An 18,196-nucleotide genomic window follows, 5' to 3' on the forward strand; every position below is an offset into this window, starting at 1 on the left:
CCTCCATATAGTATAATGCACTCCCCAGAGTCCTCCATATAGTATAATGCACTCCCCAGAGTCCTCCATATAGTGTAATACACATTTGAAATGCTGCGGCTGTAAACTAGTCAGACAGGAGGGTCCCCAGTGGCTTCTCTCCGCCTGCTGCCCTGGATTGACAGGTCTCTGCCTATATACGTGTATAGCCCAAGACCTGTCACTCCAGGGCAGGGGAGAAGCCGCCGGGGACCCTCCTGTCCGATTAGTGTCCAGCGCGGTCTCGTCCCTGGAAGCTTTTAAAGTATGTTTTTCTCTGATACGCTGAAGCATTTCAGAGTCAAAGATTACCTGACAATACCTGGCTGAGATCACACAGCCAGTGCCTGATACATGCTGCCCACGAATGTATCAACTGTCAGGTTCACTTTAAAGTTAATAAAAATACTGTAAATTAGAATTTAAGTCCTTCCAGTAAAAGTTGTTGATATTATAAAAAAAAGATTGATAAAAATCCATGCAGTCTACACGCTGCTTTTTATATTCCAAGAATTGTTGTTTCCAAGATCATGGAAATAAATGGCTATTGTTACAGAGTAAAATGACAGGAGATGACTTTTACCCACACCCATATATGTAGAATATAAGCTTCCATGCAATGTAATACTCTCTTCCTGTGAAGCTTTCCCTCCTAATGCAATTCTACAAGTTATTGGTGGGGGAAAGTTGTCAGGGATTTTATTTATGAAGATGTATTTAAACAATATGACTGATTTTAGGTATATTATTCTACTCATGAAGCTTACAGAATTGTGTCTATGGTGTCTAGCTTTTCCCAGGAATTAAAGGCGTTTTTCACTACCATAAGGGCACACTAGTATATAAAAAAAAAAAAAAAAAAAAATCGGTCCCTTTCTCAGCCAGAAAATTGGGCTGATTTTTTTCTCACTTCTCATCCGTATACAATAGATTTTTTAACTCAGCAGCTATTAATCATTCAGAGGACCATTTACAGTTTCCTATGCTAGAGAAGTGTAATGTATCCGTAAAAATCGGATGGCATACTGATGTTCCATATGGCATGCGATTGTTTTCTCACACCCAGCAGATTTCGGAGTGAAATCACAGCATGCTGCAAATTTTTCTCACGCTGAATACAGTTGAGAAAAAAAACACGCAGATCTACACTGCCTCATTGAATAACATTGGTCTGAGTGCAATACCTTTATTTCTCGCAATGTAATAGTCATTATTTATACGCTTGTGTGAGCGAACCCTTATATTGATGATCTCTCCTGAAGATAGGTCATCAACATAACATCATGGGGGTCCGACAACCGGCAAACCCACCGATCAGCTGTTATTAGCTCTGCCGGTGGCTGGATGTATAGAGAGTACGGAGTGGGGCAGCCCAGCTCCACATACTGTTTAGTGGCAGCAGCTCAACTCTCATCATGCCCAGGCTGTAAGAGGAAGTCAGGACAAAGGCGGGGGTCAATGGCAGCAGTATGGAGGAACGGCAGGGGGTCCAGTAGGCGAGTATTGTTTTTTTATTTTTACACCTTCTTGGCGCCTCAACAATTTTATTTTAATGACCTGTATTATTCCCATCCTTAGAGGTTACTACCTATCTATCATATGGTTCCCTCAGGTTATAAATGCCTAGATGCATAAATCAGCTTATAGTTTATGAACATTTTCCACAGTCTGCACTACCAATCCTGTTTCCTGTATCATTAATAAATAAGTTGTATAATATCGGACCCAGCAATGAACCTAGAAAACAGAAACCATTCAGAGTAGCAGTCATTCACCTTAATCTTCTGAGTGCGCTCTTTGGGCCAATTTTTGATCCAATTACAAACCTCACTTTCTAAGCATATAAACCTTAATTTACCCATTAGGTGTTTATGTGGGACAAGGTCAAATGCCTTTGCAAAGCCAAAAACAACATATCCCCAGCTACAGGTTTCTACTCATCCCTCTTCATAAAAATGTATTAAATTAGTTTGACAACTTCACTTCTAATGTTCTACAGGTCTATAATTTCCTAGTAAAGACCTAGAGCCCTGTTAGAAAATGGGCACCACATTAGCTTTGCGCCATGTTGTCCTGTCTGTATACTCTTTCTCCCCTGATGTGGTATGATCAGACCGTGTTCCTGCAAGGTCAGACACAGCCATTACACAGTACACAGCAGGGGCACATTTATAAGATTATCTCAGCACAGGAACATTCCTTTTTACCACCAATTGTGGAACTTATTATTATTCTAAGAACTATTGATTAAAATATACTTTGCTCGTTGGATAACCCCTTTTAGTACATACAGGTGTTAAACTTCTTCTTTCAACTCCTGTTTTTTTAACTGCGTTTCATTCCCAAACTACGGTACTTAGGCCACCAAGATCAGACCGAGCCCTTTAGTTTAATTTAAGCGCACACAGGAAAATTTGGTGTTAAATTGTGTCAGACATTATAATATAAACTGCACAAAACAAAACAAAATGGTGCAAACAAAACCAAACTCTGCTAACTGCAGCACTCAACCACTCAATCAGGACAAAACTCCCATTTTTTAACTATACTTTTTTTCCCAAACAATTTCGATCATCAAACCCAAACTAAGCAGGAGACACATTCCTCCATCACGAGCTACAAGTCTTTGGGAAGACACAGTTAGAACCCTATTTCAGCACACTGAATAATATTGCTATACTGTATATCCAGAAGAATCAGATACTGGAGTCATATGATTTAACAATCACATAAAGGAAATATTTTTGTAGGATTTTGGGAGGTCATCTCATACAGATTTAACTGTATATTACAATCATATTTACACCTCAGTCCAATGTAATGACAATTGTAAAAGACTATACCAATGCAATGTGGAGACTATACATTTATTTTCTTACAGATTGTATCTGCTAATAAAGGAAAAACCTGAAAAACAACCTTGCTGAATGAAATGATTTAATGTCCTTCACACCCAGCGGTCTGTGTCTTCTGGAAGTCTTCAATGGGGCAATTGTAACCAGTGACATAATAATCATACATCATGTAAAATAGTGTAATGTGTCACATTTGTGCTCTTCATTCACACAAATGACAACCTGCTGGTGTCATTATGTAATAGTGTACATGGCGTGCAGCACTGCTATTTTGGCACATACTTTATGTGACATTTGCAGTGGATTTATGGGCTGTTGCTAAAGAAGAAAAGAAGCAAGGGCTTTGATCAATAGCAGCTAAACAATTTGCATTAGGATCTGGCCTGTCCTTGTATCTCTCAAGCTGAACTATATGAGTTGTTACAAGTGAGTGAGACTCGTTGACCTTGACCTAAGACACAAGAAATTTGCAAGAAAAAAGTTGTACATAGTATAGCCATGTTGTTTCCCATTTCTTCCTCCGACCATTGACTTTAGAAAGAGAGCAGATAGGATGCAGATGTCAGATAATGGTGAATGTCCCAAACTCCATACCCTAAAAATGGATATTTGGAATAAAGGCTGCTGACAGTGTCCCTTCTCCATCTTTATTTTCAAACTAAAACAGTCAAACATGTGAAAATTCTGTAATAAACTATATTTTGCCACTGTAATTCCTGTGTGCTGGATCCAATTTGCATCCATTGTTAATGCATTCGTCTGTTTTTATCATCATGTATCCCCTGATGAAGCCAATGCAGGTGGCGATACATGTGGGGCTGCATCCCTCTATTTCCTGTCTTTAGCCATGTCTTACTGCTTTACTGTTTTATCTGGTGCCAGCGCTGTCACTGACTTTTATGGGGATATATGATCCTTGCTCGATGGTTATTGGTCTTTATCTTGTGGTCTATTTAGTTTTTGTATGTTTTGCTATTTAGTGCACTCTGGTTCTTTACTGATATTATTGTACACATTTTCATTGTGGATATAACACATATTTTGTATAAATTATATTTATGTCTTTATGTTTTTCATCTATATTGCAAACTGGAGAAGGTGTCCACGTGTTAACTTCTACTTTTGTACTAATACTAGTTAAAAGAGTTTTTGTGCCTGTTTGGCCATACTCAGACATTGATACATACCATGTTATATATTTCGTTTTTAATCTTACTGCGTTTATTGAACTCTGTGTATGAATATTTTTTCTTCACTGTGTTTCATGCTTCCTATCTGCATAATTATGGGTTGATTCTGATATGACGGTGTCATCTCAACTTTTGAGCTTATGTTTTGTTTTGTCATCAGTTTTGCATTCATTTTTATCGTATGCAAAAAAAAAGCTGAAAGTTTCCAAGATTCTACCAATCAGACAGTGAAAAATGGAAAGCACTACGATGCAACACGGATCAAAAAAAGGCCATGTCACTGTTTCTAATTGTGGACTGATGGGTCTGCAAAAAGAAGCAGCCATGTGAACATGCCCTTAGACGATATTGGGTACCTGTTCTATGGACGAGTGAATGGGCACTGAGAGGAGCATGTTTCTTAATGAACACGGGGAATATTTACACTATTTATGAACCAGAAGTAAGATTTCTGCTATATTTTACTTTACTTTCTGATGTACATTATAGTAAATCTGACGGATCTTCTACTTGGCCCATTCCATCCATAAAAAATAAGGGACTGACGTACAAATGCCACAAGTCACAAAGTTTTGAGCAACAATACTATCAGCCATACATCTGTTTTGTAGAGCAAAAACCATAATGAATTCCTACCAAAGTCAGAGTATTGATACAGGTACTTTATGTTAGGACTCGTGTTTCTGTGCTCCCACCTGGTAATGGATCAGGTCCGGTATTACGCTACTCTGGTCGCAGGCGCCGCCATTGTCCTGACCCAGGAGGCAGAGCTACTACGCGTGCAGGGAAACCGTTCCAATCTTATGAAGCATTGCGTCCTGGTGATGTAGGATGTGTGAGAACCCGGGATGCTGTATTTCTCTAGGCAGTGGTGGGATGTTGTCCATTCTGCTGTTCAAGCTTGCACGGAGTGGCTGTCTGGGGATGATTTGGAGATATTCAACGCCTGATCATTAGGCGGGCTATTTAATCCTGCTCCCAGCTCAGTCATGTGCTGTTTTAGTGAGTGGTGCTAGCATTAGTGTTGCTATCTTTTCAGGGGTTTTCTCATTTTCTCTTCTGGTTTTACTTCCTGGGGTTCTTGCAAAGGAACTTACCTGGTCCTGGTATAAATGCTTTTTGTAACAGCAATTTAACCACTTAGTTTTCACGTTCAGTATTTGGTCACTATTTTACCTCAGTATCTGTAAGCCAAAACCAGGAATGGGACAATCAGAGGAAAGGTATAATAGAAACACGTCACCACCACTTCTGCATTTATCAACCACTCCTGGTTTTGGCTCCCACTCCTGAGGTAAAATATCAAATACTGAACATGTGAACGTGGCCTCAGTCTGGTCCTCTGTGGCAGCTGGACCAGGCCAGTCTTCACAGTGGCCTGGCATCCTTGGCACCTCTTGCACATACTAGACCGTGAGACGCCATGACGATACAGGGCCTAGTGAACGCTAGAGGTGCCCAGGAAGCCGGATGCTGGAAACAGAAGCGACGCCGGACAGGGCAGCACAAATATTTTTGCTCATCTCTACTGCCTACACACTCATTATCACTGATGATCTATCACAATAAAAGCCTTTTATATGCAGGACGTAAAAATATATAAGAGAGTTGAAGTTTAGGTCTCACAAGGTGAATGTGCTCAGCAGCATGATAAGGAGCATTACTGAGACCCAACAACGAGCCTGCACCAAATTACACCGAAGAACCCCTCCCTGCACCGAGGAACCCATCCCTGCACCGAGGAACCCCTCCCTGCACCGAGGAACCCCTCCCTGCACCGAGGAACCCCTCCCTGAACCGAGGAACCCCTCCCTGCAATAACCACTGCAATGGATGGTAGCTGTGATATGGCTGTAGTCCAGACTACTACAAGGCATTCCCTGTACAACCTCTGCACTTGTACACACATCCTGATTAAATATTAATTAAACTGAATACTAGGATTACAACTGCACATATTGTAAAAATGCTGAATATTTTTAGTGAAACATCTTGAACCCCAGAAATTTCTGGTACAAATTCAGACATATGTGATCATACACAATGCAACAATGCATTAATGTGGCAAGGCTCCAAGTAAGGAGACCCTCATATATCTGGTAAGGGTGGGCATAATCTAAATTGACTTTGTACTACTCACAGGATACCAATATGTCTGGATCTAAAGCCCCCCTATACTTTAGATAATTGTTGGTTTGGCTGATGGTTTGGCTAGCCGCCATCTCATACCGAGGAACGTTCGCTCTGCCAAGTGCTCCTATGTTCTCTATGAGAAAGTCACTGACAGACATCTGTGGCGGCGACTTATCTCTCAGGAAGCTCAAGCATTGGAAGTTCAAAGTGGCACATGCGGTATCCTTATCTCTCCCAACATCATCTCTTGGGGGAGAGTCAGGGGTCCCCATACATATCCGACTGTTAGCCAAACCTGTCGATATCAGTAGGCTCAGGCAACCCGAGTCTAATGTGTATGGGGGCCTTAATACGCAGACCTATACCTGGTCTCTGTAGAGGGCAGGCAACAATTTTAACATGAGCCTGGGACAATTAGCAGCTCTCAGAATCACCCAATGTGTTGTAAATCTGAACCATTATGCCATTTATTGTTATGATCTCATCTAGTTTACAAATACAGTGTAATCCTGGAGCACTTCAGAGACCAAAGTATAATTTTGTTTTCTTTTGTGAAAACAGCTAAAAAATGTCTAAGCATAGAGTACATGGTCAGCCTTCATAAAGGAAGAGGACATGAATCAGTTCCCTAAACCTCCAAGCCAGCAAGCCTAGTCTGTGCAACATCTGAACCATAACATGGTCCTTATGCTGGGTTCTGTTAGCCATATTCCACGGTAAGAAAAAGGACCAAATACCCAGACTGACCACAGGCTTCCCGACCCGAATTTATAGCCTCATGTGTCTATATGTCTGACGCTTTGATTTCCGTATATTCCAGGTACACCAGGCCGTACCACTGGTTACACCATCAAATTAATGTAACGCCAAGCTGCTGGTGTACCTAGGATGAAGACTAGGAAGGTCCGGCTAGCACACATTATGCCACCCCACAGCATTAAGCATTTGTATGACATTGGGCTACAAGCCTGATGTCCTGTTACCGGCATTCAGGGGGCAATCACTTTTTCACACAGGGCCCTGTAGGTTTGGATTTCTTTTTCCCTTAATATTAAATACCTTCATTTAAAAACTGCATTTTGTGATTACTTGTGTTATCTTTGTCTAATGTTTACATTTGTTTTGTGATCTGAAACATTTAAGTGTGACAAACAAGCAAAAGAATAAGAAATCAGGAAGGGGGCAAACACTTTTTCACACCACTGTATATGGTATAATGTAAATAATAAGTATTCTGGGTGGCTTAGGCTTTGTACACACTGTGCGTTTTTGCGGCATTTCTTTTGCGTGGAAATGGGCCAAAAACGCTAGGTAATCGGTGTACCAGCTAATGCAATGACAATTCTGAAGTGCTGGGCACATGATCAGGAATTTTCCTGTCAGGATTGTCATTGCGTTTAAATCCGCAGCATGTCAATTCTTTGTGCGTTTCTGCAGCGTTTTTCACCCATTGACTTCAACTGAGTCAGTCAAATCCGCAGCAAAAACGCAGGTATATTATATTTGCGGATTTGCTGTGGAATCTTGCTGCGTATTTGACTGACTGAATTCAAGTCAATGAGTCAAAAATGCGGCAAAAATGTACAACGCATTGCACACAGGAAACTACTCTCCTATCACCCAACGGCTACTCACGCTGATAATAGCGGGAGTAGGCGCGGCTGATGGGAGACATAGTCTCTTCAGTCGGCGTCTGTGCTCAGTGTTAAAAAAAAAAAGCTAAAATAAGTCGATATTAAAATAAAAACACCTTATATTCCTCTATCCGCCGCCATCCCGATGTCCCACGGAGACCCGATCACCCGGCAATACACTGACGGGAGCGCAATCGCTCCCGGCAGTGTATAGCGCTGAGCTGCTGGGATGGAGGTCACTGAAGTTCAATCAGCTGAAGATCAGTTGATGAGCTCCGGTGACCTCACTTACGGCAGCGGTGCTGTGTGAGAATTTTCAGTAAGTGAGGTCACCAGAGCTTATCAGTTGATCATCAGCTGATTGAACTCTGGTGACCTCAGTCCCAGCAGCTCAGCGCTATACACTGACAGGAGTGATTACACTCCTGTTAGTGTGTGTATACAGTGCTGTCTTCTACAAGAGTCACATCAGTGATTGCTGATGTGACTGTCGTAGAAGTGACCCAGATCATCGTGGATTATGACATCACGGCGGACAGGTGAGGGATATTGTTGTTTTTTATTTTTGGTTTCTTACAGGGATGAGGGCATTGGGGATTGGGCGTTAGGTGAGTATACAGTCTTTTTTATTTTTAAATAAATGATTAAAACCGTGTGGAATTTTATTTAAAATAAAAGATTTTATTCTGGCCATCTCTTTATTTCCAAACGTTACGGGGTTAGTAATGGGGGTGTTTTATAGACACCCTCCAGTACTAACCTGGGCTAAATGTCATCTGCCAATACAAGGCTGACGTGAACCCCAACCCCATTACCCCACTTGCCACCGCTACAGGGTAGTGGGAAGAGCGGAGGCTAAGCACCAGATTTGGTGCATCTTATGGATGCGCCAGATCTGGGGCCACTGAGAGCTGATATTATTAGCCTCAGAGGGGGCCAGGATCCATCTTCTCTTGCTATTAAGATCAGCACACAGCAGTTTGCCTAGCCTTTGCTGGTTAGATTTTATAGGGGGACCCTACGTCAATTTTTTTCTGTAATCTTCCCAGTAAAAGCTAAGCAAACAGCTGTAGGCTGTTATCAATAGCTAGGGAACATTTTTGGCTAATTGCCCCTTCCGCGGCTGCTAATATCAGCCCCCAGCGGTCGACTTTTTCTCTGCTGGTTATGAAAAGGATGCGGGAGCACACGCCATTTTTTTAATTTTAGGCTATGTGCCCACGATCCAGACGTAGCAGCGCTTTGGATGCAGCATATTTTTGCTGCGTCCAATTCACTGCGTTCTTTTGAACACAGGTAATTCTGCATTTGTTCACTGGACCATGCGGATTTACCACATTCAATACATTCTAGTGGTCAAATTTCTGTTACGAAGACTAGCGACTCCGCAAGTGAATTTGACATGCAGAATTTTTTGACTTGTCATTTTGACCATTTTATGAGGAATTTGTGGTAACTGTGGGAATAACCTACAGCGTCTTATTAAGTTTCTATACACCACAGATTTCCCACGCCATGTGTGAACCCTGCGTATCTGTGAGTCCATCACACATGGCTATGGACAGAACTGGTAAAGAACCAAAGTTCCTACTTATTACAGCAAACAGAGATATTGAAGCCACAAAGGAACAGTAAAGACAATATTCTGTAGAACTGCAGAACTTCATTACGCAAAGAAAACAATTGATCATTTTACCCTTGTACTGAGCACCCAGGCATCACATCATTGGCAGTAATGTACCGTCCTGTGTACCCTCTGGGACGTCAGTCCTGGGCACAGTACTGTGTACCCCCTGGCACATCACTCCTGGCCACAGTCCTGTGTACCCCCTGGCACATCACTCCTGGCCACAGTCCTGTGTACCCCCTGGCACATCACTCCTGGCCACAGTCCTGTGTACCCCCTGATATCACTCCTGAGCACAGTCCTGTGTTCCCCCTGACATCACTCCTGGCCACAGTCCTGTGTACCCCCTGGCACATCACTCCTGGCCACAGTCCTGTGTACCCCCTGGCACATCACTCCTGGCCACAGTCCTGTGTACCCCCTGACATCACTCCTGGGCACAGTCCTGTGTACCCCCTGGCACATCACTCCTGGGCACAGTCCTGTGTACCCCCTGGCACATCACTCCTGGGCACAGTCCTGTGTACCCCCTGGCACATCACTCCTGGGCAGTCCTGTGTACCCCCTGACATCACTGCTGGCCACAGTCCTGTGTACCCCTTGACATCACTGCTGGCCACAGTCCTGTATACCCCCAGGGACATTACTCCTGGGCACAGTCCTGTATACCCCCTGACATCACTCCTGAGCACAGTCCTGTGTACCCCCTGGCACATCACTCTTGGGCACAGTTCTGGTACTCCCTAAAATCACTCTTGGGCACAGTCCTGTGTACCCCCTGGCACATCACTCCTGGGCACAGTCCTGGTACCCCCTAATATCACGCTTGGGCACAGTCCAGTGTACCCCCTGACATCACTCCTGGGCACAGTCCAGTGTACCCCCTGGCACATCACTCATGGGCACTGTCCTGGTACCCCCTAATATGACGCTTGGGCACAGTCCTGTGTACCCCCTGACAACACTCCTGGCCACAGTCCTGTGTACCCCCTGGCACATCACTCCTGGCCACAGTCCTGTGTACCCCCTGACACATCACTCCTGGCCACAGTCCTGTGTACCCCCTGACACATCACTCCTGGCCACAGTCCTGTGTACCCCCTGACACATCACTCCTGGCCACAGTCCTGTGTACCCCCTGGCAGGTCACATGCCCCATGCAGGTTTCATCGCCCCATAAAGCAGTTCCCACAGCAGCAGCTTCTGCACTCACCTGCATCATAGAAGGTGTCCAGCACTGCGGTCTCCCCGAAGTCCAGCTCCCCGAAGTTGACGCTGGTGAGTTGCGCCCCCTCACTGTCACAGGCGCGGCGCAGGCAGTGCAGGGCGCCGGATTCCGGGCTGCCTCCCATGGCTGCCTTCATGCTGTCATTCAGCACATAGACGACCCGCAGCGACCTCTGCTTAGTCAGCCACTGGGCACCTTCACCTGAACACGGCGGCTCCGGAGGGGCACAGGCTGAGGGGGCCACACATTGGGGGATACCCTGGGGCTCTCCTGACGCCCCCTGCTCTCCGGGAGTGGGTACCGGAGGAAACAGCCCACCGCTCTCCATGCTGGGACCGGCCGCCGCCTCCGTCCCTCCCCACATGGAGAAGTGGCAGCAAAGTAATGTGGCGGAGTCCGGGATTACTGAGCACTGAGTCCCCCTGTACTGTGCACGGCGCCGGCCATGCCTGTGTCACATACCGCCTGGGAGAGGACAGCACCGGAGGACATGGAGCCGGCTGTGCCCCGGGCAGTGCGACCACGCCGGCTGTGCCCGGCACTGAGGAGGAAGGTGCCAGTCCCGGGAGCGCCGCTCTGCGGGATGTTATCAGTGTCCGGGCTCACATCTCGACCTCAGGGCGGGTCCTGCCCTCCTCCTCCTCCATGAATGACACCTCCTTCTCACACGGAGCCCCTTGGTGATGACCATGGACCCCAGCCTGGCAGTGCTCCGTGCAGAGCTATGGGGGCACAGTCTATATAGCTGGTACTGTAGTTCTGCTGCCTTCATAGTGCAAACTCAGCTCTGACAAGCACAAGGACTAATATTATTCAATGGGAATAGCAGCATGCAAGATTAGCAGCTGATAGTGAAATACTGAACGTGTGAACGTGACCTTAGAGCAAAGTGTATATCCCCGCTGTGGTTTAGGAGCAGCCTCCTGCCCTGTAGCTGTGGTCAGAGGACGCTCCGCTCCCTGCTGTGAACACTTTGGACTTGTTCAGAAAACCGTTGAAATTTTACTGCCATTCACAAAGTTTATACAGCACAGACCAAAAGTTTGGACACACCTTCTCATTTAAAGATTTTTTGTATTTTCATGACTATGAAAATTGTACATTCACACTGAAGGCATCAAAACTATGAATTAACACATGTGGAATTATATACTTAACAAAAAAGTGTGAATGGACGGACTTCTCCACAAGAGGCCCTCACACATTCACACACCTCCACCCTACCACCTCAGACCAGCAAAGGGAGCCCGTTTGGGATATATAAAGGGAGGGTGGAGCTAGGCAGCTCAGTTTAGTTTCGGTTCAGTGTTCAGAGAGAGAGGAAAACAGCTCAGAGTGAGCAGACAGCGTGCTGACGCTCAGAGAGCTGCACGCTGGCTGCTGTGCTTAGGCGAGCCAAGGCCTACAGCACGTGTGAAGGCCTAGTGAGGGCTTTGAGTGGACCGAAGGTGAGAGGAGAAGGAAGAAGTAGCGAGAGGGCAGAAGAGCATACCAGGCTCACCCCAATATATACCAGACACCGGGTTACTGTGCATGGGGGGAGATTAACAGTATGTGGGTGGAGATTTACAGTGTGGGGGGGAGATTTACCGTGTGTGGGGGGAGATTTACCGCGCAGGGGGAAGATTTACTATCTGTGAGAGGGAAGTTTAGTGTGCAGGGGGAGATTTACTGTGTGTGGGGGGAGATTTACTGTGTGTGGGGGGAAATTTACCATGTGAGGGGGGAGATTTACCGTATGGGGGTGGAGATTTACTGTGTGTGGTGGGGATTTAGTGTGGAGGGGAGGGGAGATTTAGTGTAACTAGGGCAGATTTGAGGACACAAGTTTGGGGAGCAAGGAAGCGACAGGTGCAGACAATATGCGGAGCGGTAGAAATTTGAAGACACAGTATGAGGAGCAAAGGGGGAGATGGGGGCCATGTATGAGGAAATTGTATGGGGGGATAGATGCAGATACAGTATGAGTAGTGAGGGGAAAAATGTATGCGGACACAGTATGGGGAGCGAGGGTGATGGGATGTGTGCAGACACAGTATGGGGAGCGAGGGTGTCATGGGTGTGTCAGAAGAGACAGTCGCCCTGCAGTTGGTTGCAGATTATCTCTTCGTTTTGGCATTATAGACACCTTAGCTGTCTCACTCTAGGACCCAGCTGCTACCTCCCTCCTGCTAATTGACACCCAGACTGGGTGTTTAAATACTGGCTGTTGCTAGAGGGAGGTGCTGGTGATAGTCACATGACCCCTTGTGAAGGTTTGGAGCAAGTGCAGGTCTTCCTTTCTAGTGCTAAGAGGACGTGTGTGCCATCTCTCTGAAGTTGACTCAAGCTAAGATACTTTCCCTTTCTGTCTTTAGTTGTCAGTGGGGATCGACTAGCGCTCATCCCCGCCTTCCCTATCCAGGGCCAAGCGCTAAGGAAATACAGGGATAGGTTCCTGTGCGGCGATTGGTGAGGAACCAATATAGGGATGGTAGGGGTAGACAGGGTGGTTGTAGATCAGCCTAGGAGGTCTCCACTTCCCCCTTTCCCTAGTGTCTGGGCTCCCTTCCCCTCATCCCTTTGTGTCACACTTTGTCTTTCCTACACTGTGCGTGACAGGGGGCGATGGGATGTGTGCAGACACAGTATGGGGGAGTCGGGGGATGTGTGAGGAGGTAGTATGGAGAGTGAAAGGGGAAATCTATGAGGAGGAAGGGGGAAACGTGTGAAGAGACTATTAAGGGGAACAGTGTAAGGGCACAGCCAGGAGGGGACAGTATACCAAGGAGGGGGAGTGTGATGAGGGGGCACAGTATAGAGACTAGGGCCTGAAGGTGGGGGACACAGTGTGAGAGGACATTATGAAGAGGGGGCCAAGTAAGGAAAGGAGAGGAGAGAGCAGTGTGGAGAGCATGTACCATAAAAGGGACAGTGTGGCAGGGGTCTAGCCGGCTCCAATGGCACCAGGACCGCTGCCCTAGGACCATCCATTAAGGTGTTATGATCCATCTTAAGTTTTGGAGTCTTTAGCTGCTAGAGACAAGGAGTGGGGACTTAGGTCCAGCCCAGGGGGCAGGAATGGAGTTACAACAAGGCTTTAAATGCTCGTGTAAAGCAGGGCCTAGTGCTTTTTCCCCAGGGAGGTCACGACGACATGTCATGTGCGGAGAAGACCAGAAACGGGGTTCCACAAGTCTCCCATTTGCCAGCCCCTCCACCCACAAGCAGACCTGACTGGTAACTGTCTTATATTCTGCTTATATCTTTTGTCCTATCACTCTTGTATTTGCATATCTGACCATTGTATATGTATAACCATCGTGTATATAGTGTATTGTCTAGTGTGCTCTTAAGGGGATTAAATATATCATTTAACCCTGGGCTGCTCTTTTATCTCAATCCACACGTCCATTTCTCAGTTTAACTTTCCATTAACTTTCTTGGGCTTATATTGAACGAGGAACTGGTGACGGCTCTACTGGGCTGATAAGGTTCTGTTTCACTGGGGCTAGTGAAAGGGGCCTCTCAGCCTGTCAGGGATGTGAGCGAGTGTAGTGCCACGTCAGTCACTGTGTGGGCCACATTCTCTCACTCCCTGTGCCTTTCTGGGCCCGTGTGGACAGAGGGTGTCTGTGTAAAACTGTGCCAAGCTGACCTTATGTATCCCTGAGGAGTGGGGAACGTTGGTGCAGTGCGGATCTGTATCACGTGGTCCTTCTGACGTAATAGTGATGTTAGGTGGGGTGTCAAGGTGCGGATCCATCACATGGGGCATTACAATGACACTGCTATCTTTAAGGGCATCATGTGGGGATGTGCTGCACAAGACCAGAGAAATAATATAGAAATAATTTTTATTTCAACAAATGGACATACGCATACATATACATATATTAAAAACTGAATAAAAGGTGAATATACTGTACAAGCAACAGTCGTGCACTAACAGATCAGTTGGGGGAGGTAAATCATATATCAGCTGAGTAGCTACCTTGTCTTTCCCATAGGAGACTATAGAAATCACTCAAACAATATATTTACAAAGTTTTCCCCCTGCAAATCAAAGTCTAACATCAGGTGGATGACAGGCTGTTCCCACATATAATCAATCAGAATAAAACATGCAATAAGGGTTCAAACTGTGTAACATGGATAATGGATCAAAAAATATACCAGATGCTTAGGGTATTAGGCTAATTCCACTAGAGAGAGGTATCAAGTATTCAACAAAATAGTTCATGTACCAGTAATATATATATCTCATATTTGACATACGAGGGAAAAGTGGAATACAGGGTCAGCATAACAAATAGATGAAGAGTAACAGGGAGAGCATACCGATCCGGAGGTGCACCTAGGACCACCCCTTTCTTGTAGGATTTATATATTATTGTGGAGTGCCTTTTGATTTCCCTTTGTTTAGTTGCTTAAAAGACCAGAGAAGATGGAAGTCTGCAGAGACGAGCTGTGGATGAGAAAACTCATCATGGAGTCTGGACAAGATGAAGAAGAAATGAAAGATGTAAATGTTTTTTGTGATACTAAGGCTGAGTTCACACGATGCGTTTTTCATGCATTTCCGCGGCGTTTTTGCAGTTGCGTAAACGCCGCGGAAACGCATGAAAAACGCATGGTAGAAGGGCAGCAATGTTCCCCAATGGAAATCCGCATGTGCTGTGCCCATGATGCGGATTTTTCCGCAGCGTAAACGCTGCGGTCAAAAATCCGCAGCATGTCAATTCATTTTGCGGAAACGCTGCTCTTTTGCCGCCATTGACTTACATTAGACCGCATGGAATCCGCATCACTGTATATGTTGATGCGCTTTTCATGCGGTCTAATGTGCGGATGGTACCCGGGTGTGGATGAGAGGACTCTCATCCAGACCCAGGTACCATTAAAAAAAAAAGAATAAAATAAAAAATATATATATATTCTCACCTTCTGACGTCCCGCGCTGCGTCCTGCCGGCTTCCCGGGCACTTCGCGGTTGAATGAAGAAGGACCTTCGCTGACGTCAGAGTCATGTGACGGGTCACGTGACGCTGACGTCGGAAGGTCCTAAAGTCTTCACTGCCGGCAGCCGGGACCGATGAAGCAGGACACCGGGGGCCATCAGAGGGTAAAGTATAGATTTATTTTTTATTTTTTGACATTCACGCACTATATAAATCCATGCCGGTTGCATGGATTTATATAGTGTGAAGTTGACAAGCACTTTCCAAGTGATGCTAAAATCGCTTGGAAAGCGCTTGTCAACCCGCATGCGGAAATGAAAGTGAAGACCGCTTCATTTCCGCATGTCCCTGGCAGGAAACTGCATGCACAATCCGCATGCGTTTTTTCCTGCCAGAGAGATGCAGAAACGCTCAGGAAAAAATCCTGAGCATTTCTGCATCGTGTGCACATACCCTAATTCTCATGTTTTTATTTATGTTAAAGGGATTGTCCAAGTTTGTGATGAGCCAGCTGTCATTCTATGTGACTTCCGGCTTCTGAATTCTCACAGTGCGCACTGCACGCTGTTAGGATTCTCTCGTGCCGACAATTTACATACATGCGGTCACGTGCCGACTAGACATGCATGGACTCGCTCAATGAAAATGAATTTACCGAGTCTGGGCACGTCTAGTCGGAATGTGGCCAGAAGTATACAAAACTCATACTTGTGCAAGGGAGAATCCTAAAAGTGCAGTGCATGCGCTGTGAGAATTCAGAAGGCTCCGGTCACCTAGAATGACTGAAGACTTTAATCTAAAACCTGGACAAGCCCTCTAATTATAAAATGAAGCCCTGTAAACAATCCGATCAGTGTGTACTATACTCACTGTCAAGATCCAGCAAGGCATGTAATATACTCACTGTCAGGATTCAGCTCCGCTTGCAGGTTCCATCAGTCATCACATGACCACTTCACTCATGCGATTTTCAATCTTACGGTCACGTGACAATCAGCTTCTCTCCCTGCATCTCTCAGTTTTTCACTGAACATTGAGAGAAGTAGGAAGAGCAGCTCATCGGCACATGACTAAGGGCTTGCTCCCACTTGCAAATAAATCGGACTAATGCAATCAGATAAAAAATCAGATTGCTTTCGGTCCAATGTTAATCAATGATTCTGTGCTCATATGCTTTTTTATTTTCAGCTTAGATCAGATCGAGATCGGACTGAGGCTATGTGCCCACTATGCGGAAATGAAGCAAAAATTTTCCAGAGCATTTCTGCATCTCCTTGGCAGAAAAACGCATGCGGTTTTTCCATGCGTTTTTGACGCGCATTTGACGCGTTTTTGCATGCGTATTTGCCATGCATTTTTCCAATGCATTGTATAGGCAAGTATGCATGCAGAAATGCACAAGAATTGTCCGTATTTTTTATACGAGTAAAATCTGCGCAGAAAAAATCCTGACCATGTGCACAGAACTTGCAGAATGTCATAGAAAGTCACGGGATAAGGTATGCAATGTTTTTCTCGAGCGTTTACCCGCTGTAAATACGCACCAAAAAAGCATCGTGGGCACACAGCCTGAAAAGAAAACGCAGCATGATGCGATTGCATGTGAAATTCGGATCGCTCGCACCCATATAAGTCTATGGGTACGTGTGAAACATTGCACTGCACTTGGATATCACCCGAGTGCAGTGCGATTCCCTCAGACGCCGGCGATGGAGGAGATGGAGAAATTAATTTCTCTGTCTCCTCCATATGCGATTACAGAGCACTGACACTCGGATCACGCTCATCGGATGCCATACACTAATGTGTCTCCAGCCTTAGTGTGCAAATCGCATATGTGCTTGGTGGGGGCACCAAACTGAATTCTTGCCCCTGTTGCAGGAAAACCTAGATACAGCTCTGTGTTTATGTACCATCGGCGGCAACTATTTCCTCATAGACTTTAGGTCTGTGTGGAAAATTGTTCATGCACACTAGCCCATTGACTGACATTGGTCAGTGTGCTGTTCGTGTACAGTCTGTTTGGGGCAGGCAGCTGACGTTTCTCAGAATGTAGTTTTATATTGAACAGAGAGGACTGCCTCATACGACCCGACTGTAGACTGGGTGACCCATTTGCAAAAAATGGTCATGATGGGAAGGGTTAATGACCCAAATTAGCAAAATCATACACCCTTACGTTTCCGTGAAACTGATCTAACCCTGGAAGAATTATGGCATTACACAATATAACTTCATCCCAAATTTATACAGCCCATAAATAATACAACTATGATACGTTAACTTCGTGGATATAAAATTGGCCACGGCCTTTATTTGATTTTTTAAACAGATAACCAACATATCAAATAGCTTCTGAAATTATTAACTTAAAAAAAACTTTAACCAATCACCCGTCCAAAGGCTCAAGCCCATTAACCCCAACTTATTGTCCATTCAGACACCGGAATGACTAACCCCACCAGCGGCTCTTTCAGTCACTGCTTGTAGATTTAAATGAAAAATATTATTTCCAATCTCAGATAAGTGTACTAAATCTTTTCTGAAAAGGCCGGCTACACCGCCTTCCAA

General features: G+C 45.3%; 1 protein-coding gene across 1 annotated transcript in view; it reads right to left on the bottom strand.

The window, feature by feature from the left end:
* MAP3K15 (mitogen-activated protein kinase kinase kinase 15) overlaps window positions 1-11,320 on the bottom strand; it is a 187,572-nt gene extending 176,252 nt beyond the window's left edge. The window contains exon 1 of the mRNA XM_073667462.1: window positions 10,671-11,320. Within this exon, the coding sequence (XP_073523563.1) occupies window positions 10,671-11,049 (379 nt within the window). The 5' untranslated portion in view covers window positions 11,050-11,320. The remainder of the gene's footprint in view (window positions 1-10,670) is intronic.
* Between the last annotated feature and the right edge of the window lie 6,876 nt (window positions 11,321-18,196).

The sequence above is a fragment of the Phyllobates terribilis genome, unplaced genomic scaffold, assembly GCF_046119375.1.
Source record: "Phyllobates terribilis strain yellow unplaced genomic scaffold, ASM4611937v1 Scaffold_2__4_contigs__length_985480577, whole genome shotgun sequence".
Classification (NCBI taxonomy): domain Eukaryota; kingdom Metazoa; phylum Chordata; class Amphibia; order Anura; family Dendrobatidae; genus Phyllobates; species Phyllobates terribilis.